The 24,094-nt window shown below is 44.7% G+C and overlaps 3 protein-coding genes across 5 annotated transcripts in view; all 3 read right to left on the minus strand.

Annotated features, from left to right (window-relative positions):
• LOC119387956 (ELL-associated factor 1) overlaps positions 1 to 12,542 on the minus strand; it is a 155,956-nt gene extending 143,414 nt beyond the window's left edge. For 2 of the 3 annotated variants that reach the window (XR_007415485.1, XM_037655544.2), the window contains exon 1: positions 12,082 to 12,535. Coding sequence is in view for 2 of the 3 variants with exons in the window: in XM_037655544.2 (XP_037511472.1) it covers positions 12,082 to 12,190 (109 nt within the window). In the remaining variant the exon portion in view is untranslated. Of the gene's footprint in view, positions 1 to 12,081 lie in introns of all 3 variants that reach the window. The other variant, XM_037655542.2, reaches the window with a different exon arrangement.
• A 1,669-nt stretch (positions 12,543 to 14,211) lies between these two features.
• Positions 14,212 to 23,595, minus strand: LOC119387958 (proteasome activator complex subunit 3; the record flags this gene model as incomplete). The annotated part of the gene is given in 5 exon segments (XM_037655545.2): positions 14,212 to 14,325; positions 14,404 to 14,490; positions 15,583 to 15,705; positions 17,928 to 17,996; positions 23,483 to 23,595. Coding segments are annotated over 5 exon segments (473 nt in total), but the record flags the coding sequence as incomplete, so codon positions are not given.
• Positions 23,596 to 23,826: 231 nt separating this feature from the next.
• LOC119386220 (nuclear receptor subfamily 2 group E member 1-like) overlaps positions 23,827 to 24,094 on the minus strand; it is a 14,279-nt gene continuing 14,011 nt past the window's right edge. The window contains exon 5 of the mRNA XM_037653554.2: positions 23,827 to 23,834. Within this exon, the coding sequence (XP_037509482.1) occupies positions 23,827 to 23,834 (8 nt within the window). The remainder of the gene's footprint in view (positions 23,835 to 24,094) is intronic.

A 24,094-nucleotide genomic window follows, 5' to 3' on the forward strand; every position in this document is an offset into this window, starting at 1 on the left:
ATCAGAAAACGGGAACGTTATGGCGAGTTCAATCGAGTGAGCACGTCTGAAGCTTCATAACACGACGCGAGTGGGTCGACTCACAAGTCGAGATGCATCTACAGTTCATAAATGTAACCTTCTGAGCAGGTCGCATACGCAGACAGCACACTCTTTGCATAAGCGGGCTCAATGAACTAACCTCAACCTTACTCAACCCGATCCGCCAGCGTTTACACGAGCCCGACGAGCGGTCTTTGATCCGACCAGCCAACTCGACCCAATTTCATCGGTTTCGTATAAAAGTATATCACGCAATACATGATCCGCCCGAACCACTCGGAAAAATGATAAGTCATCTCGAGTTCCGCCTCGACCCCTGCGAGCGGATATCGACACGACCAACCGATTTGACACGACTCTATATGGTTCTGAGTGAACATTCTGACTCAGCAGGAATGGTATACGTCTGTAAATTTAGACGTTTACTGATAAAAATGACAGAACGATTTGTCCAAACCGCACGGCGAAATGACGAGTCAACCCGACTTTCGACTCGACCCGCTCGCCCCGATTTCACACAAACGGAGGTTAGGAATGGCCGCACAAGACGGGACGCCCGCGGCACGATACGGTTCTGAGCCATGTTCTCACGTATTCTCAGAGGGGTCGCAGTGCCACTTCAACCAGCGACCATTATGTAAGACACGAGTGAACGCCCAGAGAGAGACACGAGAGTCTGGCGTGCTTCCGCTCCAACGCCCCCCTTTTATATTCAGCACCGGCAATACCCACAGACGAACAGAGGCCAAGTGCACGACGGTTGCTCTCCGAAGCTGACAAAAAAAAAAAAAAAAAAAAAAAGGGACAGAGAGAGAGAGAAGAGAGAAATGAAAAAAAGAAGGCATTTTCCTTTATTACGTGTCGCCCTCCCGCATCCCCGGATCCGGATGCCGGCAGGAGTGCGAACCACTACAATGCACGGCCTGCTGCGGGAGAACAGAAAGAGAAAGAAAACAAGAGCAAAGTGTAGCGCAGCTGGCGGAATAGTTCGCCCGCGGTGAGCAAACCGCCAGAGAATCGGTATCGCCCAGAAGCAGTTCGGTGCAGTGCGCAGGGAACTCCGACAGTCACGCTAACCAACCTCTCCGCGGGAACATTTAGAAGGTTTAGCAGTGCGGTTTTCTGGGCCAGTTGGTACACGATGACAAAGTGAAGGGTTCCAGCACGTTACGACGCGAGCACAAGCGGCAAAGCACCAGCCATTGAACCGTGCGCTTTTCCTCTTGTGCTCGCGTCGTAACGTGCTGGAACCCTTCACTTTGTCATTTAGAAAGTGTTCAGAGCGACCACATTTTTGGTAAAAGGGATCGGAGACGGGCGAGGATCTCCTCGCGGCTCGCAAGGCCGACCCGCAAATCGCTGGCGACTCTGCACCTGACGCGCAACACAGACGCCTGGACGAATAGGCAAAAGACCGGGGAGACGGGATATTGTCTGTGCAGTAATGTTTTACAGGCAAATCGTACTTCGCACAGTACTTCGCCCCAATTAATTCGCGGCAAACTATAGTGTACGATGCCTCGGCAAGCATTAAATGGCTTGTCCGGCATGTCGGATCCCAGCGAATAAGCCGGATTTTTTCGATCCCAATCACTGTTCTTCACAGTGATCCCCGTACAGGAATCAACCAACTATATATATATATATATATATAATCTCAGTGTTACGAAATCGTTTGTGTCGGACGAGCACTGAGAGTTAATTCACCAATTCAGCTGCAATGTCACATTAGGTGTGCGTGCGTGCGTGTTGTAATCATGTCCTGCTAGGGTCCCTAGTACTAATGTGAATGCCAAGTCCAGGTTGCCAACTGAACTCCCGATCCACCGCGGGTGGTTATGGCGTTCTGCAGAAGGGTCCGAAATCGCAAGTTCGAATCCCAGCTGCGACAACCACATTCCAATGGGAGTGCGGAACGCAAGAACGCACTTGTGCTGCGTGATTTCGCAGCTGGTTTCGGAGCGCTCCGCTACGGGGAACAACACACCCTTCGGGATGGCACAAGTCTTCCATATCCCCCAGCCACGCTGCGACAAAGAATAAAACAGTGTTGTCTGATTGGGGGACACCTGCCGCGTGCCTGTCTCATTACATGCGTACGTATGCGAGAACTGGGCTCGTTGCCAGAACGAGCCCGTCCTGCGGCGGTGTTGTTGAACTTTTAACGGTGAGTACACTGCGTCCTCATTCAGCTGCATGCAAGGGGAAACAGCTGTTGTGCGGTTATTTACTACATGCGTCGGGATCACGCGCAACTGTTTGCACTGTCATTCGTGCAGCCGGCGGAGAACGATGTAGCTGCAGAAGAATATACATTACATCTTCGATTATTACTTATCAATCCATCAATCGATCATTCAATCAATAATTTATTTAACTTGCCCAAGAACAATTCTTGAGTGTCAAGTGCCGGCGCCAAAACAACAGCAGTAAAAACAATAACACCAATAATAATAATAATAATAATAATAATAATAATAATAATAATAATAATAATAATAATAATAATAATAATAATACCTTCAAGCTTATATCTACCCGTGAATGCTCAAAACGTATGGGGGCTGTCAGTGACTAACTAACATCCTATTTCTTCGATGGTATTAAAGAACCCTGATGATACTTAATTTAAATTAGGTATATAATATAGTAAGAAATAATTTTACATTTGAGTTAACTCGAACCACTACGTGCATATCACATCTTTAGTATCATTTGCCCAGACCATTTCCCTAACACGGTGCGCTTGGTCCCCCAACATGGCGGCCACCGTGACTTTTTATCTCATTAGAGTGTGTCAGTGCAGAGGAGGACACCCATGTGTTCGGTCCACGCGCTCTTTTGTGCTCTCCCCGCTTTCTTTTGTTCGCCATCCGCGCCAAGGGGGAACACAAAGGAACGCGGGGGTTTTGGTGTGAAAGATGCTTAGGTGCACCGGCACTAATCTGATGGCGAGCCGTCACCGTTTCTTGCTCGACGCGTTCGAACAAAAGCTCACGGAGCGTCTCAACCCGCTGGTCCCCCAAGATGGCGGCCATGGTGACGTCAATGCAAGCTATGTATAACCACGCGGATTTACATCCGACGACGCGTCGTTCGGTCTTCGTTAACAGTTTTCCTCGAATGGCTATAGTAACGTCACGGGACGCGTTACAACTGGCGGACCTTTATTATATATATATATATATATATATATATATATATATATATATATATATATATATATATATATATATATATATATATATATATAGCCGCGGTCCACTTGCGCCACGCGTTTGCCTGCGTCGTCGCAGTTCAACGCGCGCCGCGTGTGGGAACGCGGAAGACGGCAGGTTCGCGGCTGCGCTGCGCGGCGGCGACGACGACCTTTCGGGTCCGTCGCATCCGGAAGAAAACAGCGACAGGCTACAAGAGGAAAAAAAAAACACACCTGAGTGACGCTTATACGTTTCTGCAGCTACACTTTTAAGGGCCAGCGCTTACCTTTCTCTTAAAAGTCAGGCGACTGTACTGCGTGCGCGATTAAAGGGACACTAAAGGCAAATAACAATCTACGTCAGAGTGAAAGGCCAATGCTTGAGAACGTCTTAAACGTCAATATTATGCACAACAGCGCTTTACTGATCGAGAAATCAGGGTAAACGTAGCAAACGGTTCGAGCCACCAGTGGGACATTCTGTGACGAGAGCCCGATGACGCAGAACGCACTCATTACAGTTATTCACTATAGTAGTGAATCAGTGAGTAGTGAACGATAAAAAAGAACGTTGCAGTTCATTATACGGGAGGCAACAAAACGCAACTTGAGCATTCCTGCTTGATTTGCCCCATACCTTTCCTCGGTAGGACTTGTCCCGTCATTGTTTAACGTGCATTGTTACGCCCTTGCAGGTCTTCGGCGATAATGGTTGCAGCAGACGCTCCATTCCAAGAAGTGTTTACACTTCCCACCTTTTGCCCGGAAAGCCGGGAACCAAAGGCAGGACGTTGTGGGGTGCAAGCCAACGCTTAACTTTAATGTTTCCGGAGCTTGAACAATGCGTTGGGGGGTGGGGTCTACGGTGAAACTTTGCCTTCCCAGTGGAGGACCCTGCGCACGCCTGCGGCTTTTTTCATTCTGATGAATGATAATTTCCGAGAAAATATTGCTTTACAAAGGTAACAATATCCCAGAAATTTCCCGTTCGAATGCGCGATTCACGAGGAATTGCTGTATTAAGAAATCACTACAGTCGTTTCAGGCCAACACGAACGACCGTAATGTATGTTGTATATATTAAACGTTTACAAAAATGTATGTATGTATGAAACGACTGTAATGTATGAAACGAAGTGTATTTTGGAATTCACCGATGGAATAGACGAAGGGATTCACCAGATGGGCAATTTGGCCTCGCTGCGCATTTCAAGCGAGAACCGGACCAACGCACAAAAAGGCACACAGACCAACACACAACTCCCTGCGCGTGTATATTTGTGTGTGCGTACGCGATTTCGTTCATTCGCTTTCACCTGTACACCATTGTGGTGTAGAGGTGTACAGGTTTGGCGACGCCGCCACTGTGGAAAAGAGGCGTGAGCCCCCAAAATCGCACTGCTGAGGAAGCGACGTCAGCCTTTGTACTAACATGGCATATTCCAGAAAGAAGGTGTTTCCTGTCTCCCGTGAAAAGGTTTATAGCTGCGTATGTGACGTCTACATCGGGGACAAATGAGCAAACAGACTCTAGTTCTTTTAAAATAGCGCATGTGGTGCGAAAAGGCCTGACCTCCTTTTATATAGTCATGTGATGCAATATGCAACGAAGCGAGAGCGTTCAGCCAGCGGACATTTCGCGCTGTAAAGCTTCCTTGAATTTCCATTTCTTTTACATTTAACTGCAAAACAATTAAATGTAAACACAATATTTCGCGGCCGACATTGCCTGCGGGATCGATTCCCGTGAACATGCATTTATCATCTGCAAAATATCAACAGCGAATATAGCTTGGAAGTTATTTTAAGTGAAGTTTGCGCGGGCGATCGACACCCTCGCGCTACTGACACCCTCAAAGGTGACCCTTGGTGACCCCCTACATCCCTCACGTGACTACGCTGCAACAAGTTATAATATAATGACGTCATAGCCGTTTTTTTTTTTTTTTTTTTTTTTTTTGCCGCGTTCGCTTCAGCAGCCTACATCTTGGCGGCTGGAAGTGCGTCACAGTTCTGTGTGCTGACATGATCGAGCGCTGCACCCGCTAGGTGATGATAGTTGCATCCGGAGGCTCGTCGTTTTTGAAATTTGAAACCGAAACTGACACTGGTCGGTAACAAGGCGCCTGTAATTAATTATCTGTAGCGCGCTGCAGCAAACGATGTGCCGTGTTATGACTAACAGGCTTCCAGCAACACATTGCAGCAAAAAAAAAAAAAAGAAAAAAAAAACGCGAGGCCAAAATTTTTGTGTCAGTACCCATTTAAGATTATTAAAATAAACCATTGTGATTTTATTTCTAATTATTGCAGGCCTCTGATGTGACAGAATATGCGCAAGAAATGAAGAGATAGGAGAGCAAGTGCAACGACTCGCCGTTTTTAATCTTCAAAAACAAAATGAAAAAATATAGTTTACATACACGCCACGTGTTCAGTTACTGTATAATTAATGTATACATTTACCTGAAGGGCATACACAGTAACTCCAATTACGAGGCACGCAGAGGAACTCTGTAGAATAATAATAATAATAATAATAATAATAATAATAATAATAATAATAATAATAATAATAATAATAATAATAATAATAATAATAATAATAATAATAATTGTTGTTGGGGTTTTACGTACCAGAACAACGATACGGTTAAGAGGGACGCCGTAGTGGATGGCTCTGGAAATTTCGACTACCTGAGGTTCTTAAACGTGCACCCGAATCTAAGCACACGATCCTCTACCATTTCGCCGCCATCGAAATGCGGCTGCCGCGGCCGGGATTCAATCCCGCGACCTTCGGGTCGGCATTCGAGCACCATAACCACTAGAAGAGTAACACACTTCAAAGTGTTACGCTGAACAACACGGACTATAAAATCGGATATTCTGCGAAATATGTTCAAAGAACAGCAGTGGCAATAAAATAAAGTTTTACATTTTGATCAGCACGAATCTGCCAACCTTCACCTGTGAACAAATGTTTAAAGCACAAAAACGCGCATATTAAAACGGCTATATCAATGTGCTTCCAGTGTCTGAACTTCCGACAGGACACAAGATTTCGAAACAGTCGGTTTAGTTTTGATCACAGTGTAAGACACCGTGATTTTCATCAAACTGTATTCCTCGCCTTATATTTTAGATATGCTGGTTCTGTGCAGGCACTTAAACATCAGCTTCATCATTTTTAACCAACAACACGGTTTCATTCAATGCGTGCTTTGAGAGTCGACGTTAGCTCTGTCGACTCTTGCTGACGAATATTTATCACATTGTCATTGCATTATTTTTCGTACAGGCATGCAAATTGCTTGTAGTTTTACTGCACTACCTTTTGTTACCAATATTACGAATATTCAGTATTTGCTATGGAGTAGTACTGCTGTGTTTTTAGCACAATAGCACGTCCGACTACAGTGCTGCACTGCGGGACTTTCTTTTTCCCCTAAATATGTATAAACCTATGCTAGTGAACTAAAACACTGAATAAAATTTGAACTTCGACGCATTTATTGAACAATTCCGAGGAAGTACAGGGGAAAAAAGAATCCGCCTAGAACACGACTTACGATTACAAAAACTGAACAGCACGGGCCTTCTACGAAGACACTCGTGGGCTTCATTCTCTAAAGCTCAAAATAAAGCAGCGCCATTTCATGCCGACAGCACAAAGGCATCCAGCGGCATGCAATCACGCGACTGTCGTCATTCTGTCTATGTCCACTCCAGAGCTACGGCCTCTTCCAATGATCTCCAAACGACCCTTTCCTGTGCGACCTGATTCCATTTTATGTCCTCTAATTTCTTAATTTGTATTAATAATAATTGTCAGGGGTTAACATCCCAATACCATCCTATGATTCTGAGAGACGCCGTGGTGGAGGAATCCGGAAATTTCGACCCCCTGGCGTTCTTTAACGTGCACCGAAATATAAGCACGCGGGCCTCAAGTATTTCCGCCTCCATCGAAAATACGGCCGTCGCGGCCGGGATTCGATCCCGCGACCTTCGGTTCAGCAGTGGAGCACCATAACCACCGTAGAGACCACCGTGGCGGGTAAATTTCTTAATTTCGTCGCTCCACCTAGCCCTCCGCCGTCCACTGCCGCGCTTTCCATCTCTTGGTATCCATTCCGATGTTCTAACTGACCTCCTCATGACGTGATCTCCCCGGGTTCATTTTTTTCCTTTTAATATCTACTAAGATATCGGCTACCCCTGTTTTCTCTCAGATCCATTCTGCTGTCTTCCTATCTCTTGGGGTGCAGAGTGGCTGTCCGAAAGTAGCTCACAAAGTAAAACTGCCAGAGGCACATACTTTGAGTAATAAACGAAGTTCAAGACACAGCTAATGTAGCAGTTAATCAGTATTTGCCTTAAACCTTGAAAACGAGTTTTTCCATCGCATTAAAGATGGCTTCATGCACCCTCAATTTAAACAACGGTGGTGTATCGATTGGAGATTATAATTTGTTTTCAGAGAGCATTTCAGAGACATTTTAGTAGACAAGAACGAAAAATGGAGACGGGGGTCGCTACATTCCGTCTATCTCATAGAATTACTGTATATGCTACCTTTAGGTAGCATATACAGTAACTCTAGTCTCTCCTTTGCCCTTGCTCTCTTGCGCTATAAATGCCGTGTAAATGACGCAGTGCGATGGCCAAAGCAGTGCATGGCAGACAGTGCAGCTGTAAAAGAGTTTGTACGCAACCGCATACCTTAGCGTACCTTATCAACGTTTGACCCCGCAGATAACATTCGAACCAATTGAGGTCAACTGTTTCATCCGCTTTCACATAAAAACCGAGCAAAAGCCACGTAAGTGTCGACCCCCAGCGCCAGTTCCTTCTAGTATTCCAAACATAATTTAACAACTCGCCAACCACGACCACGTGAGACAGTGCCTGAGGCTCAGTCGGACGCGTCACCGCGGAAAACGACGTCACCGAAAGCGGGGTATACAGGGTGCTTCAGTTCACTTGCGCCAATTATATTTTTAAATTTCGCGCCCTCTAAAGAAATGCTGAAAAAAAAAATTGAACAGGGCATGTTATCTTAGCACAGATGAAATGACCCGACGCTGCTGATTGAGGGTTACAACTTTTCTATTGAATATTTTTCGTTAGTTACTATTTTAGATGTTAATTTAGCAATCTTTATTAATTACCTAGCTTGGTGGATTGGCAGTTACCTTAGCATCGATGAAATATTCTGACGTTTCAGAACAAGTGCTACAACTTTTGTATTGAATATTTTTCGCTAGTCATGTAAAAAAGTTAATCAAGTAATCCTTGTTAATTACTTGGCTTAGATCAATCGAAAAAAAGAATCTCCTTTTCACTGCTTTTTTAAAAGTAGTGGGCCGATTCGACACGCATAGCGCGTATTTTTAATACTAGGCGCAAGTTAGCTGAAACGCCCTGTATATCGATAAGTGTATCCAGCGGGTTTGCAATAATCGCGCGCGCGCTATATAGTAAGGCGACGAGTTTATTCCCGTTAGTTAATACAATCTTATGCGTCATCACCATGTAATACCGCTGAGGGGTCATCGCTCTTGGAGATGCGCTCGTGAGGGTCGAGTGATAACACTGCGCATACGACATCTCTGACACCACGAACTCGAGCGCGTAGCTTCAACAGTGTCAAAACGAGACGGTGTCCAGCAATGTAGATAACCGCGAATGATTTAGTTATCCGAGCTTTAAAAGATCGCCCTGTAGGCGAACGAATGCATGTCCAGTGAGATGCGGCGTGCAGTTCCGCTAGATCATGCACAAGTCGACAGAAGTGGGGAAGAAAATTGCCACATCAAAGCGCGCCGCGGCACACTTTGATTGGATAAAAGAGTTCTATATTGCGCCGGGCCGTGCCAATTAAGATCCTTGTACATCAAACACACCCTGCAATTTTCCTAGGATGCTGGAAACTAACCAGCAAATGCAGATTTAAGATGGCCAAAGAGGGTTGGGGTGAAGGCTACAGTCTTCCATGTGGCCTAGTCGTGAAAGACAACGCTCCGAACGCAGCTCTTCATTGTTCAACGGTCCCAACCTCCAGCCTCCCTACCACTTGATGACCACACTAAGCCGAAACGGCTGGTTGTGATCAAGCTTTTCCAAAGGGACACTAGAGAGCAAATTATTTAGTTTGGACTGATATATCTACTCTGAAAACTCTACTGCCGTTAATTTCACATGTGTAAAATTTTCTTTTTGCGAGTTTTCTCGCTTACCAAGCGTCTTTTAGCAGCAAGCGCGGTGATTTTGGTATCGTGAAAGAGTAATTTACTAATACGAAAAAAAAAAAAAAAGTTGTTCTCTTAGGTGTCCTCAAGCAAAACAGCCATTTGGGCTAGTTAAGACCGAAAATAGCGGGACACATTTTCTTTGACCATGTGGCTACACATTTCACGTCAGGCCTCACAACGAGCAAGCAGCATCGGAGGCGATCCAGGGAGCCGGAGATAGCCAGGGAGGGTGCCAAAACATCGCGATGACCTCCTCAATGACGTCACGGCACTGTAATCTCCCAGGAAGCGAAACCGAAACTGGCTGTATAAAAGCTGCTGTATTGCTTTTCTTAGGGCGTGTCAATGTTTTCGTTATTTTCTTCTAGAGCTCATAGGTCTAAAAGCTTCCTTAGAAGCAAAAAAAATATATGTATATTAAATGTCACGTCAAGAGACATTCAATGTAAGTATAAAAACGGAATGTCGCAGTAGACAATGTTCCGCGACTTCCGACTACGAGGTCTCGATCAGGGAGAAGACGAAGCAAAGCTTTGCAATGGAAACGTTGGGTTCAGCTGAAGTCCCTAGATATTAAAGGAGAAAAAAAAAAAAGCTAGGGACTTAGGTTCAGCGACATTCCTCACTACAAGCCTCCAGCTTTCCCTAAACATCTTTTTTCTTTGAATTTACTCCTGTTATATATGCCTCAATGCTTTTTCACCAATCTCGCGCTGTTTTTAATGAAGGCGACAACCACGTTCGCGCTCGATCCTTCGTTCGAAAGAAAACAGTCCGATTTATCCATCATGGACGAGCTTTTCTCGAGGAAACAAAACGGTTATTACTGCGTTAACCTGTTTCGCTTTTTTTTTTTTGCGCTGTAATTAATGAAGACGACAATCACGTTGACACGCGATCCTTCGTTCAAAAGAAAACAGTCCCATTTATCCGCCATGGACGACTTTGTCTCGACAAAACAAAACGGTTGCTGCGTTAATCTGTCTCGCTTTTTTTTTTTTTTCATCTCTTTTTCTGCTTTACCACTCCTTGGCCTATCCATTTTCGTGGGTCATGATTAATGACGAATCCCATAATTGTTTTCCCAGTACACTTTACAAGTACATCTGAGAACTCACCAGCGTCGTGGAAGGCTATCTACCGATTCTGTCCCAGAGGCGCCGGGTTACATCTACGGCTTACGGCATTCTTTGATAAAACACGAGAAAGAAAAGAAATGCTTTGAAAGACTGCAGCAACAAGAACTTGATTTGGGCGAGTTGGTTCATGCTAAATAGCGCTCTTTCCTTCCTACACTTGCTGCGCTGTACCTACGATATTTGACAGACTCAATGCTACTGCCCAGACCGACTTAATGAGGCAAGAACAACAACGTCCCTGCTTGAAGCAACCAACCTCCAGTGTCGACGCACTGGCTTCAGCGATACTTTTTGTACGACGATTTCTCTTCGCAATCAGAACAGTGATTTACATGTACCTACTGTCACGCTTATTACTATTGCAGGCAGACGTGGTCTGTCCAATTGGAGCAAAAACGGAAAGAACTTAGTTACTACAAAGCATTGCTCTCAAACCTGACGGCCTTTTTTTTTTTTTTTTTTTTTTCGCGCTTCACGAGACAGCGCTTGGTGAGGGTGAGTTCCTCATTATCGTAACGATTCTCGATAAATGCCTATTGTATCCTGCACGCACTCACATTCGCCGAACGCAAGAATAACATTAATAATAATGTTCTCCGAACGCCTGAGCTGTGTTTATCGGTGACAAACGCTTGCACTCATTCCCACAGTGATACCGGCCACATGCTGCTGGCGAAGTAAAAGCGCCACGGCACCTGCTTAAATGCGAGAAAAAAAATATAGCAAAGAATGCACAATGGTTGAACTTTGACAATTGATTTCACACCTATACAGTAGGATGGTAGCAAAGGAGCCTTATTATTTTATTCTTTTTTCTTTCTTGTCACTACATCTTTTCTTTCTGCCGCGTTGCCACGCGTAGCACTTCGTTTGTCGCGTTCAATGCGCGTTTGGTAATAAATGCAGGCAACGCAAACCTTTGAAGATACAAATTGGTCACACATGTGCATGAGGGAGAAGGGTCGCGAACCCCAACGGAATACCAACACGTATTTTCCGATCACATCACCGATCTTAGTGATCGTTTGGTTTTTCAGTAAGGGGCTGGTGTTTATGAGCTCGGGAAAGCGCAAGCGGCGATTCCGGGCTCGTTTCAGTAACCCAGCGCGGATGTTAAGAGTTGAAAAACAGAAAAACAAGAAAGGAACGAAAAATATGCGATGTGTCGCCCGATTCGAGAAGGCCAACTAGACGACGTGCATTTTATCGCCTAGGTTGTCCTTTCCGGACCCGACCGCAAGTAGTCCAGCGAGGGAACGAGTAAGCAAGTAAAACAACGATAGCCCCAGACCTGTGTTAATTTACGTTTTCTTTTCTGTCTTCATCTGGGCACTTCAAGACTGCCACAAAACTCGCGGCACGAACGCGGCTCTTTCGCTTATGTCACGATGAACGTAGTACACACTACACGCATGCCAGTGAGAGAAAAAGCCAGGCCACTTACACCTAATGGAATGGAATGCCGAGCCGGAGCTGCTTGAGAAACTGCGGCCGAGTTTCAGTTCCCTCACTTCGTTGCCTATCCGGAGTCTGTCGGCAGTACCACTGTGCATCTTTCGATGAATCGCTGAATATCGTTAGGCCTAGGAATTTCGTCTGCCCAACCACCAGTAGCCGCAGCAGTACCAATTCCACTTCTTGTCACCGCACACGAAGCCCATTCACAACACAACGCTGACGAACAGCCGGATCCGCACTGGCGTAGTAGGACGTGCGTCGTCGCATCCCGCACCGCCACACGTGCCCATGCCACACTTCACATAACACAACTAACGAAACCGTATGTATCAAAACCTACGGATTTTCACGTTCACACGTCTGCTCTAATGCTGCGCAGGGCGCATGCGCGTCTCCCTCTTCTTCTCGCAGGCGCAAGAGTCTGCCAAGACTTGCACACTTGCATCCGCCACTCCACGACTGGATAATGCGAAAAGAGAAAAGAAAATCATGCGAGCCGCGAAAGAAAAAGTGGAACGCGGCAGTGGAGACATCTAGGGAGCATCGCAGAACACGGCATGGCTTGGCTCGACTCTTGACTCGACTTCCACCAAGCCAATCGTGTGTGTGTGCAGCAAAACAACGAAAACACTTGACATTTGTTTACATTTTTTTTCTTCCTGTGGCACTTAAACTGCCTGCCCTGTGTTAAAAGGGAATAGGAACACCTTACTTACTTACTTACTTACTAAACGCGGCCCGCGCCACCCCACAGCGCTTGATTTTATTTTATTTTTTAATCCTATGACGAATTTACCAAGCTGCGTGAAATACACACGTGCCGATTGCCCTTCACCATTTCGGAGCGGTGCTACATGCGCTGAATAACCAGCATATGCGCAGAAAATCCGAGCCACACGCAACATTGTCACATTCTCAGTGAAGTTGCACCCATCTACTCACCATTGGAAGCTCTTCACGAATATAAAAACGAAATGTCACCACTCCAGGCACATAAGAGAAACCATCATTTAGTGAAAAATGCAATCCATGCCCAGTCTAGAACAAGACTAGAACACCACTGGCGGCGTACTTCAGCGCTGAATCGTGGTCCTGCTGGAAGGTTGCGGTCGCCACTCGGTGGAAAGGATATGTTGGACGCAGGGGCGTAGCCAGAAATTTTTCGGGGGGGGGGGGGGTTCAACCATACTTTATGTATGTTCGTGCGTGAGTTTGTATGTGTGCGTGTATATATAAGCAGGCTAAACTGAAAAATTTCGGGGAGGGTTTGAACCCCCCCCCAACCCCCCTCTTGGCTACGCCCCTGGTTGGACGGTTGTGGTTCTAGTAGGCCATGGCTTACGCAAGTGTGGTTGTAGATGGCAATGCCACAATACTTGCACCAGTGTGTGGTGTATTGCTAACAGCCTAACGACCACAGTGAGGTTGTTGAGTAGGTAAATGGAATCTGTACTCGCTGCATAAAGAACCAGTTTGCTTACATACTGATGTGTGGTCAGAGGATGTTGGGAATGGCAGGGGTATCAAAGTTGTGAAAGCGTTGCAGGCAAGCAGATTCGCTCATTCATCCTCTCATGACTTGGGATCCAGCGAAGTTGCATATGCATTCCTTACCTGCCGCCATCAATCCAGTAAAAAGTGTAATGAAAAATCTTTATAAGAGATGCATGACTGAGTATAGTTAGTTCTAGTCACATCAATGCTCAAAATCAATTTATTGCTTACAGTATGATCATCTACCACTGCTCTGGTCAGCCTCCAATTTTAAATGCTGGCATTCATATTGTAGTATGCAACATGTGGAACGTCATAGCTTGCATTGGCCAATTTAGAGATGATGCAATCGGATTCATTGATACGTACAATGTACCATCTAATGCAATTCGTTGGGATGAAGCCTGCAAGTATAACACAAATTTAAATTGGAGATTGATAGCCCATTTATTTTTGTTCAAGCTTGCACGTGGCTAGCGAGCTACAATGGCAGTATGTGGCCATTCTATTCTCTCCTCACGCCAGACGAGTGCAAGTTTTTTTGGGAAACAGTTGCAATTGCTTGATATATTCACTCAGGAATAATGTGCCTTCGACTTGAGAAAGACCAACAGTCCACAGCTACCGGTTTTTGCCTTTATTAATAATGTAAAAGCTAGTACATGTTTTCAGCATTGCTGCTTCGTGGCCTCTTGATCTTTTCCAAGTTCTTAGTGATCAAGTCGTGGAGAGTCGCCTGCAATGAGAAAAATGTAAGATTAACACTCGAAGCTGCAAAGGCTGCGCGAGCGTTTGCATGAGGAGCTGCTCTTACATAGTGGTTCTTGAGTTCACAAAGAACCAGGCGCAGGCTCACGTACTGCTTCTCATCCAATTCTTGCACGGTGCGTCTAAAGTCCTCCTGCACATGGGACAAAATGTCAATGTGAAATACACATGCTAAACAGCAATTTAGTGACACTGAATTGTTGAAGACACCTTTATTTACGATATGTAGTAAGGGAAGTACACTAAGAATGCCGACCACACATACACTCGTCTGGCTCAGTGCTACCACAGATCAAAGGATCCTACAATGACAGCTTCATCAAGTGCAGCATCCCAACCACAACCAGTTATGTTATGCTGGCACTGCAGAACTACAATTCCGCATATCCGCACGGTCTAGTCAGCTAAAAGCTCTGCGGTCCCTTTACTAATGTCAAGACGACTTATGGCTAAAGCTTAATCCACCTTAAGCCACTGAAATTAACTCACTTCAATTAACTTTCGTGCACAGTAATTTACTTCATTCACTTGAGTATCTGTACCGTTCATATTGACAATGACGCTGCCACATTTTTCTACTCGCTAGACTACTCGCCTTAACAATGAATCAAGTTATATTGGATATTCAAGTAGCCAAAGCAAACACATCATCCATGATGTGATGCTTTTTATAAGTCGGTTCAACCGTACTGCTTTCTGTTAATTGGTGCTGCCTCGAGCACAATGGAAACAGTCTACAGGTATAATGTGTCTCAAGAAATTGTTGAACAAGGATTGCCACTGAAGTGAATGCTTTTATGAAAGGATCCATCTATGACTGGGCTGCTACTGCTTTCCTTTGTGGCATTTTTATGCACGTCTAGATCACTCTTATTATATCCTCAATGGCAGCGCTGGGAAAGAAAATGCACCTGTATTTATACCCCCTTTTCATTTTCCTGTCTACAACTCCCTCTGTCCAACGCTGAATTGTTACTGTAGTACACACACCAGACTATTCTACTCCTCCCTCGACAGGGGTGCGGGAGGAGTGATACACGTACATAGAAATTACGAGCAACAGCTTACAGCAGGTAGGCTTTTTGGAATGCCCCTAACAAAATGGCACATATGATTGTGATTTGCAGCGCCATGCAATGGCAATGGGCGATACAAGTCCCGCTGTGAGAACGCTGGCATTAACAGTTGACAACAAAAAGAACAAACGAAATAAGAGGGTCCTCACCACATGTGGATACTTGGCCACCTTGGCAATAATCTTGCCCCGCGTCAGGAAGTACCGGGATATCTGGTCAAAGAATGCTGCCGCCTCACCCTCCACCGCTCTAATTTCTGTCAAGGCATCTTCCTGCAGCACACAAAAGTGTTAATGTTGTAAATAAAACCACAAGATACCTCACAAAAATTTCACATGTGAAAGCCAGGTGAACTGCCCTGATTCTTTTGTGCCACAGGATTCTGTGCTCCATACAATACTGACACACACTAGCACATACTACTACTATGGAACTCACAGGGTCCCTATGCATTCACCTAAGAAGACTCGAAGGCGAAAGCCATCTTGTTTTTCTTCTCAGTCGATGTACTGATCCTGCCCTGCTCTCTTCAGAAAGCTTTCTGCACCTAACATGGTTTTACACTGCTTACAGGATCGGAGGCATTGCAAGCTTTATACACCTCACCTCGCTATGCACTGCCTCAGCGATCGGCAGTCTTTTTGATCTAGCGACATCATGTGACGATGACTTTTTGCATCACTTGTGTAGATGCCGCCGACGCAGGACCCCAATCAATTTCAGCGTTTGATGAAGCATTTAAGGCTTTCGCCTCAATAATATCAGATTTTACGTGCCAAAACCATGCTACAATTATGAGGCACACCGTAGTGGAGGGCGCATATCCAAGTACAGTAGACTCTCGGTAAATGGAAATCTCTTAGACGGAACTGCTGCTTAAATGAAACTGCATCTACTATAATTGGTTTTGTACTTGGATCCTGCACTCCTATTCATCTCTCAGTAAACAGAATTCTTGTTAAATGGAACAAGTTTTCCTGGTCCCTTCAGGTTCCGTTTAATGAGAGTCTACTGTACATGGGACTCAAGCATTTCGCCTCAATCTAAATGCGACCACCACAGCCACGATCACACCCGAGCGCTGTAACCACTGTAACAACTTGGCGGCCACAAGCATGTACTATGTCGATATTGTGGTCATATACATTTCCACCCTATTTCTAGATTATATTAAAATGAGATAAACGTATCTGTTCATCAGACCTTGCAAAATAAAGAACGGGTGCAAGTTGGTTATGATACAACAGCTCTGCCACCCAGAATATCTAGCACAGCAAAACCTTGATAAAACTAAGATGAAAATGAAGACATTAAAGGACCCCTGACAGCGAAATTTTTGTTGGCAACTTTTTTGCTGTAATTTGTAGCTTTGTGTCTGGTAATCTCTAAATTAAATCGTAAATGCTCTAGCGTATCGTACAACTAATTCTAGCGTAGTTAATTGTGACCATTTTAGCATCACTTCAAAACGCCCGCCTAAAAACCACAAGAAACTGGCGCCCCATGCGGGGGAGCGTCAAAGACCACGTGCACTCAAGCTGTGGTGACGTTGACAGCGCGGTTTTCAAATCGGGGCCCCGCGCGCGGTAGAGATTGAAAGTATGTGGATGCCTCGGTATGGGTTAAACCTGTTAAGCGCGTGTCCCCTCACGAAAACTACTAAAACTACCTCGAGAGCAGCCCAACAACAGAGCCAGAGGGGTGAGGAACCATAGGCCTCGCCCGGTGCCAGTCCAGTCGTGGTATTGTGCACGTGTGCCCCGCAAACCTTCTGTGACGTCCACAATACTTGCTTTACTCATGGTGGAAAGTCACACGGGGCCTCTATCTACGTCATACCAGGATGTCGCAAGGTGCAGCCAACTCAAGTGAGATCTCACGCTTACTTTAAAACCAAATTAAGGTATCTTTAAGGCAACGTTCGTCACTAATAATCGGTCAGATGTGCCCCCGTATACAGGAAAGCCAGACAACACAAAGATCTCGAGGTTTCAATTTTGGTGTCAGGGGTCCTTTAACTTCATTCTAGGCACCGCCCACACTCATAGCCTATAGTATTAGCCACCAGGAAGGTGGGAGTGTGCTGATAATTAAGAACCGGATAAACTGATACAAATGTCCTCTTGCAGCAGAGCTCAGATACCCCTAACCTGCAAACTAAACACTGTGGCTGGTTTGACATGTTGCCAGGAAGCCAATAGTGTTTGGAAATTTCAAGCTACTGCTTCCAATAAGCTGTACAAGAATCAAATCGGGCCACCACGGTTTTGCCTAATTGGTGCAATATGATCAGCAAACTTTCGTTCTGAATTAAAATAAGGTCCATTATTTCCCTAAAACAAAACTTTTGTTTTGTTAGAAGAACACTTTAAATGCACTGATTTATAAAAAAAAATTTCAATGGGAAAAATGATTACTGTGCTATATGAATTTCATTGTAAGGAAGTCTGTACTTTCTCAGAAACTGACACGATACTGTTTGGAGGTGACATACCTGTATGGAGACACCAAAGTTGTTTCCATCTTCGATTCTTGGTATAAGAAACTGTATCCACATTTTCAACTGAAGAGAGACAAAAAAGGAAAAAGAACTTGAAGCAACTATCGGACGCCAAGGGAATGGGAAGCACGTAACAAAAAATAAATAGAAATAAATAAATAAAAATAAAAGCAAACTGGGAAAGTGGAGAAGGGGCACAATGATGAAAAGGACTGCTGTGACAGCGATGTGACAAGGCTACAAACTGCAGCAAGATTCTTTACTTTCACAAAACTGGTTTTAAATGATCGAGATGTGTCACTGAAGCAATTGTAGAATTATATATATATATTAGGGGAGTGCGAATATTCGAAATTTCGAATATTTTTCGAATAGTGTTTGCTATTCGATTCGATTCGCACTGAAATTTTACTATTCGAAGTATTCGAACTTCCCAAAGGCAAATGCAGTCAACGTCCGATTGAAAGTGAACCCTTCAGATTTTCAATATGCTTCACCTCATTACACTCTCGTATTGCGGCAAAGCTGCCTTTCAAGCTCCGTTACGGTCGAACTTAGCCAAGAGACAGTCAACGTTCGTTTGGAAGTGGTCCCTAGATTTTCAATATGCTTCACCTCATCACAACCCCGTATTGCGGCAAAGCTGCCTTTCAAGCTCCGTTACGGTCGAACTTGGGCAAGAGACAGTCAACGTCTGATTGGAAGTGGTCCCTAGATTTTCAATATGCTTCACCTCCTCACACCCCCGTATTGCGGCAAAGCTGCCTTTCAAGGTCCGTTACGGTCGAACTTAGCCAAGAGACGGTCAACGTCCGTTTGGAAGTGGTCCCTAGATTTTCAATATGCTTCACCTCATCACAATCCCGTATTGCGGCAAAGCTGCCTTTCAAGCTCCGCTACGGTCGCAAATATCTTAACTCAAGAAAACGCTGGTTCCAATATGGAGATGAAAGATGTGGCAGAGTTGGGGGCTCAATTAATGCTGTTTTGGACCTGACATTTGGGCAGGAAGTCCTAAAAATCGGACGCCGAAGCTTTTTAGCATCCAGAATTTCAGATGTTCTTATATATCGACATCTACAAGGCAGATTTGGAACTCCGGACTTGAAGGGAACACACCCTTGTCCGCCACATCAGTTGGCCTTTCAGAGCAGTTGAAAGAGGAGGAGAGGCTGAGGAAATGGCATCTCTGCCTATCACGTGTAAAGTGTTGTCGGCAACACTTTTGTTGCACGAAATCATGTACATAAATACAATTCGGCCTCTACATTGCCTCACTCTTGATAAGAAAGACAACTATGAAATATGACCCCACCAGCGCGTCACCAACCAAGCGAAAAGAAACACTTTCATGTTGCGATGTCACAAGAACATACTTAGGGATTCTCTGCAACTTTTTCTGTAATTTCACTCCGAATTATTCGAAAAATGTTTGAGAAATATTCGAAAATTATTCGATTCGATTCGCACTCAATCTTTATTATTCGAATTCGCTTCGCACCCAAAATTTTGCTATTCGCACAGCTCTAATATATATTTAATTGGCATGTAACACCTAAGCACGCCGTGTGTACACCTAGCAGTTAATACATATGACAAGTTTCAGAACATTGCCTCCAAGCAGACCTGTACAAGACTCCTCAGAAATGTATTTAGGACAAGTTACCAAGTACTGCACAATCAACTGTAAAACACACAAAACATGTATTCCGGTACTTCGAAGATACTCTTAAGATACATTTTCTCATCGAAATTTGAAAAGTACAAAGAAACAGCCTACTGGTGAAAAGCTTTAAAGGCCCACAAGACGAGTTGTTTCTTAAACTTATCACGAGAGTTAAGCAGTTATTAAAACAAACACGATATATTTTGTATCACTGCAGCAAAGTTGTCGGCATGCCTCGGATTTAGTAGCCTTTGTGTGGAAGTGCAGCAGTTGCTTCAATGATAAATGATGCGGGACATTGCACGCAGCTGCGCTGCCTTCACGCTCAAACACATACTCGATAGTCTTTAAGGGCCGATGTGTAACTTTCAGTCGAACCGAAACGGCACGAAGCAAAGTCAAAGCACAAGGCGCAGTGGCTGTCTCACAAAATGGCAAACATGTTGCACCTTTACTGCTGTCGCAGCGTTGTTACATTGTGAGTGCGATCATTATGCGAGTAAATACTGTATTAACAACCTTTACCTTTGCAAAGATTACTTGAATCATTATATATTGTTCGTTCACTGCTAATTTAGCCAAAGCAACATTTTGTAGCAGTTGTCTTTGCAACAGTAATCTACCAGTAAATCTAGATTAATGCTATCCAATGGTTACCTATGTTATTAATAAAACCAGCTCCAAATCTCCTTCCACTAGGGTTTTGCAAGCAATGGGCACTGCAATATTGAAAACATTGACCTGTTAACTCCCAAGGCTTCTGCAATTGTTAAAGGGACACTAAAGAGCAAAACAATTTTTCTCATATTAGTAAAGCACTCTTTCACGATACCAAAAACACGTTTGCTGCGAGAAGACGCTTAGTCAGCGAGAAAATGCACAAAAAGAAAATGTGGGTGGCGACGCCACCTTGATGTTTCCGCACCATTCGCTGTGACGTCACATGTTTTCACGGCGCCTACTAGGGACTATGTAGTTCCTAATCCGTAAAAATAAAGTACAATGCCCTCTGAGGGGGCCATAGGCATAACATAGCAAATTTGGGTAATTTTGCTGAGCCAATGGTGCCAAAATGAGATAAATACACTTTGAAATCCGTGATGTCAGGCGGAGAGATTTCAGCACAAAATTTAAAAATGAAACTTTGAACTTGATTTTCTCCTCTATTAATAAACCTATGACGGCGAAATTATTGACATTATAGTGCTCAGAGCACAATTTATCAATCTAAACCGATTAAACTGAAACAATGAAACAGTTCAGATTGATAAATCATACTCTGAAAACTCTATTGTCGTTAATTTCACCATCATTGGCTCATTAATAAAAGAGAAAATCAAGGTCAAAACATAATTTTCAAATTTCGCGCCAAAATCTCGGCACGTGATGAGACTGATTTCAAAATGTTTTACAGTCGATCCGGGATATATCGAACTCGAAGGGGATCGCGAAATAGTTCGACATATCGATAACTCGAAATATAAAATATGAGTATTTAAAAGCTTATATTAATGCATTGTAGGCCTCGAAACAGTTTTCGGAATTCGTAACAAGCGCTAACATGACGATTCACTCACAACTAGTATGCTAAATAACAAGGTGGCAACTTTATCTTTTGCAAGTTACTGCACTTTATTTCGCACGAAAATAGCGTGTAAACTTGTCTTCCTTCTTGCGCACTGTCAAGTTCATCAAGTCATCCTAAATATCATTGAAGCTTTCCAAATAAGCAAATTCAGCACATTCGGCCACAACAGCGGTGACTGACGCTGAACGCCGATGCAAGCTCTGGAGCGCGATAAAAGGTTGTTTAGTGGCGGCATTGGCATCTTCATAACCGCACGCGTCCACTTCCGCGGCACCGGCAACGTCATCCTTGATCTTGGCATCGATGCAGTCAGAAACAGCAACGTTGTCATCTGCACCGATGAAGTCACTTGCTGTACTCCTGCCCAAGAGCGCGCCTGGAAATGCTGTCGCCAAATATACTGAGGCACCGTTTGCCGTTGTCAGCAGTCATGACGCACCGAAAGTCGCCACCTGGCACCAAAGCCCACAAGGAAACAGTTTATGACTGTGCTCTGCTTGACGCTGTTCCAAGTACCAGTCATCATTTCATCGTTACGAGCGGGTCAATGTTTAGTTTGTCTCACGAGTTGTCAGGAACGAAGCGAGAAGTACACCAGTCTTCAAGGCGCAAGAGACAACGCTCCCCACAAACAATGAAGGAAAAGTCCCCACCACCGTCAACATCTTGGCGGTGGCAATGGCACTTGTGGCTTTGTAGCAAGCAGCCGCTGCTTTGGCGCGGAAAGCAAGAAAAAGTGTAGCTTCTGAGATGTGTTTTATAACCGAAAACGCCAAAAATACGTCACGATGTTGAGTATCTCAAAGGCCATGCTTTTCAGGCCCGCATGCCATCATGCGCGAACAAACAGGGAAGGGAATGCGAACATTGTGACGAGGCTGCCGGGTATCTGCGCATTCATTTCATTTCGGTGCCTTCAGCAATTGGCACCTTTGAAAAACACTATGCCCGCGCGTTACAATTTACAGATCGCGCACCAACAAGCCGGTGCACTCACATGTACTGCGCAACCAACCAGATCAACGTAATGCAACGACACAGCCTTTTCGTCACCTGCGCGCAACAGCGACGAAACGAGCCGTTCGCGCGACATGTCGCGTGGTCGATTTCGCGCGATCGCTCGGTTTTTCAGATTTGTAATCCGTTGCTCGTCGCCCGGAAGTGCTGTGCTCAAGCAGCCAATAGCAAAACACCGGAACAAGATGCATCAGTGATGTATAGCTGATTGTCGCCACTTTTTTATCGACGCGCATCAACAACATTCATCAACACGTTCATCAACATGGCCAATGGCGACGAGCGCTACGGGACCTCAGGGACGGGAACTACAAGTCCCGCGCCGTCTGTGACACGGCTTGGCAGCACGTTGCAGCAGTGATGGGATCAAAAAAATGCTGCAAGACAATGATACACATTTTATGTACCATTATGTAACAAAACATTGTATTTTACATTGCATACCGCTGACGACGGGCCACTTTTGGTACGAGTAAACACCCCCATGCCAGCAACAGTGGAGATCGCTCGCCGAAACAGTCGCGTGAATGGGGTTTGCCCATCCAAGCGACCACTTGCGCGAAGACGATCTATGTCGCGTCGCTCATCGCTGTCTCGTGCATTTTCGCGTATATGGGGTTTGGCCTTAATCGGAACTTGTGAGTACGTGGCTGAAAATGACCAACATTTGTGAGGAAAAATGCACTCCCTGGAGTTCGTTGTGGCGCAGCGTTCGATATATCGAACGCTTCGCTGTGCGGGAGTTCCATATACGTGTGCACCAGCCGTATACTTTTGAATGGGAAATTCATGGGGATTTTTCAACTGTTCGATATAGCCAATAATTCTATATATCCGGGATCGACTGTATTTGTATATCGGCCACACTGCCTAAACAAAATTTTCTGAAACTTGGTATGCTAAGTCTCTTCCGAGGACAATGTACTTCATATTAATTGATTAGGAGCTAGTACGTTAGGCACCACGAGACGCCATCAAATCTACGACATCACGGCAAATGGTGTGGGAACTTCAAGGTGCCGTCGCCACCTGCAGTTTCTTTTCGCACATTTTCGCGATCACCAAGCTTCTTCTTGCGGCAAGTGTGGCGATTTTGGTATTGTGAAACAGTAATTTACTAATACAAGAAAAATCGTTTTTCTCTTTTGTGTCCCTTAAATTGACCCTACTCCAAAGCAAAAGATTGAATGCCCTCTAGAGTGGAGGGCTTCTTCCAGATTAATTGCAACCTGGTAGGTTTTGCAACTAATGTGAGGACTCTATCATATCATATCTCACAATGTTGGTGTCATCTACAAGCTGCCATATCTTCGGCTTGACGATATCGACAATGCTGACGATGTGGTTGTTAGTGCCGACTGAGCCTGTTGGTAGGACCAACACCTTGGTACCTGCGCAGAAAAAAAGGAACGCGCAAGTGAGGAACGGAATCCAATAAAATAGACAATGAATGCATTTGGAGCCTCTTCCACCTGTACCAAACAAAAACGATGTATCATCAGCATTAAGTGGGAGCACTAGAAGGAAAAAGCAAATCAGTTAAAATGCAACCAGCAAGCTTGCACACCAGGAGCAAATATGACTAAGTGCACAAAATACATAAACCGCTATATGTAGACCCATCATGGCACTAAGTCAGGAAGTATGGCACAATAACTCTACCCGACCTTGATACATCTCAAGATAGGCCTTTACCATAGTGGACTGCTGATACACTATTTTTTTTAATAGTGGAGCATAACATTCAAAAACTTCAAATTCAGTTATGAGGGACACCATAGTGGAGGACTCCAAATTTTGACTGCCTGAACTTCTGAAAGGCTAAGTGCAGCTACATTTTGGGCCAGCTTAATTAAGCATTGTGCACGAGTTAGAAGTGCAGGACAAAGA

Source organism: Rhipicephalus sanguineus, chromosome 3, assembly GCF_013339695.2.
Source record: "Rhipicephalus sanguineus isolate Rsan-2018 chromosome 3, BIME_Rsan_1.4, whole genome shotgun sequence".
NCBI lineage: Eukaryota > Metazoa > Arthropoda > Arachnida > Ixodida > Ixodidae > Rhipicephalus > Rhipicephalus sanguineus.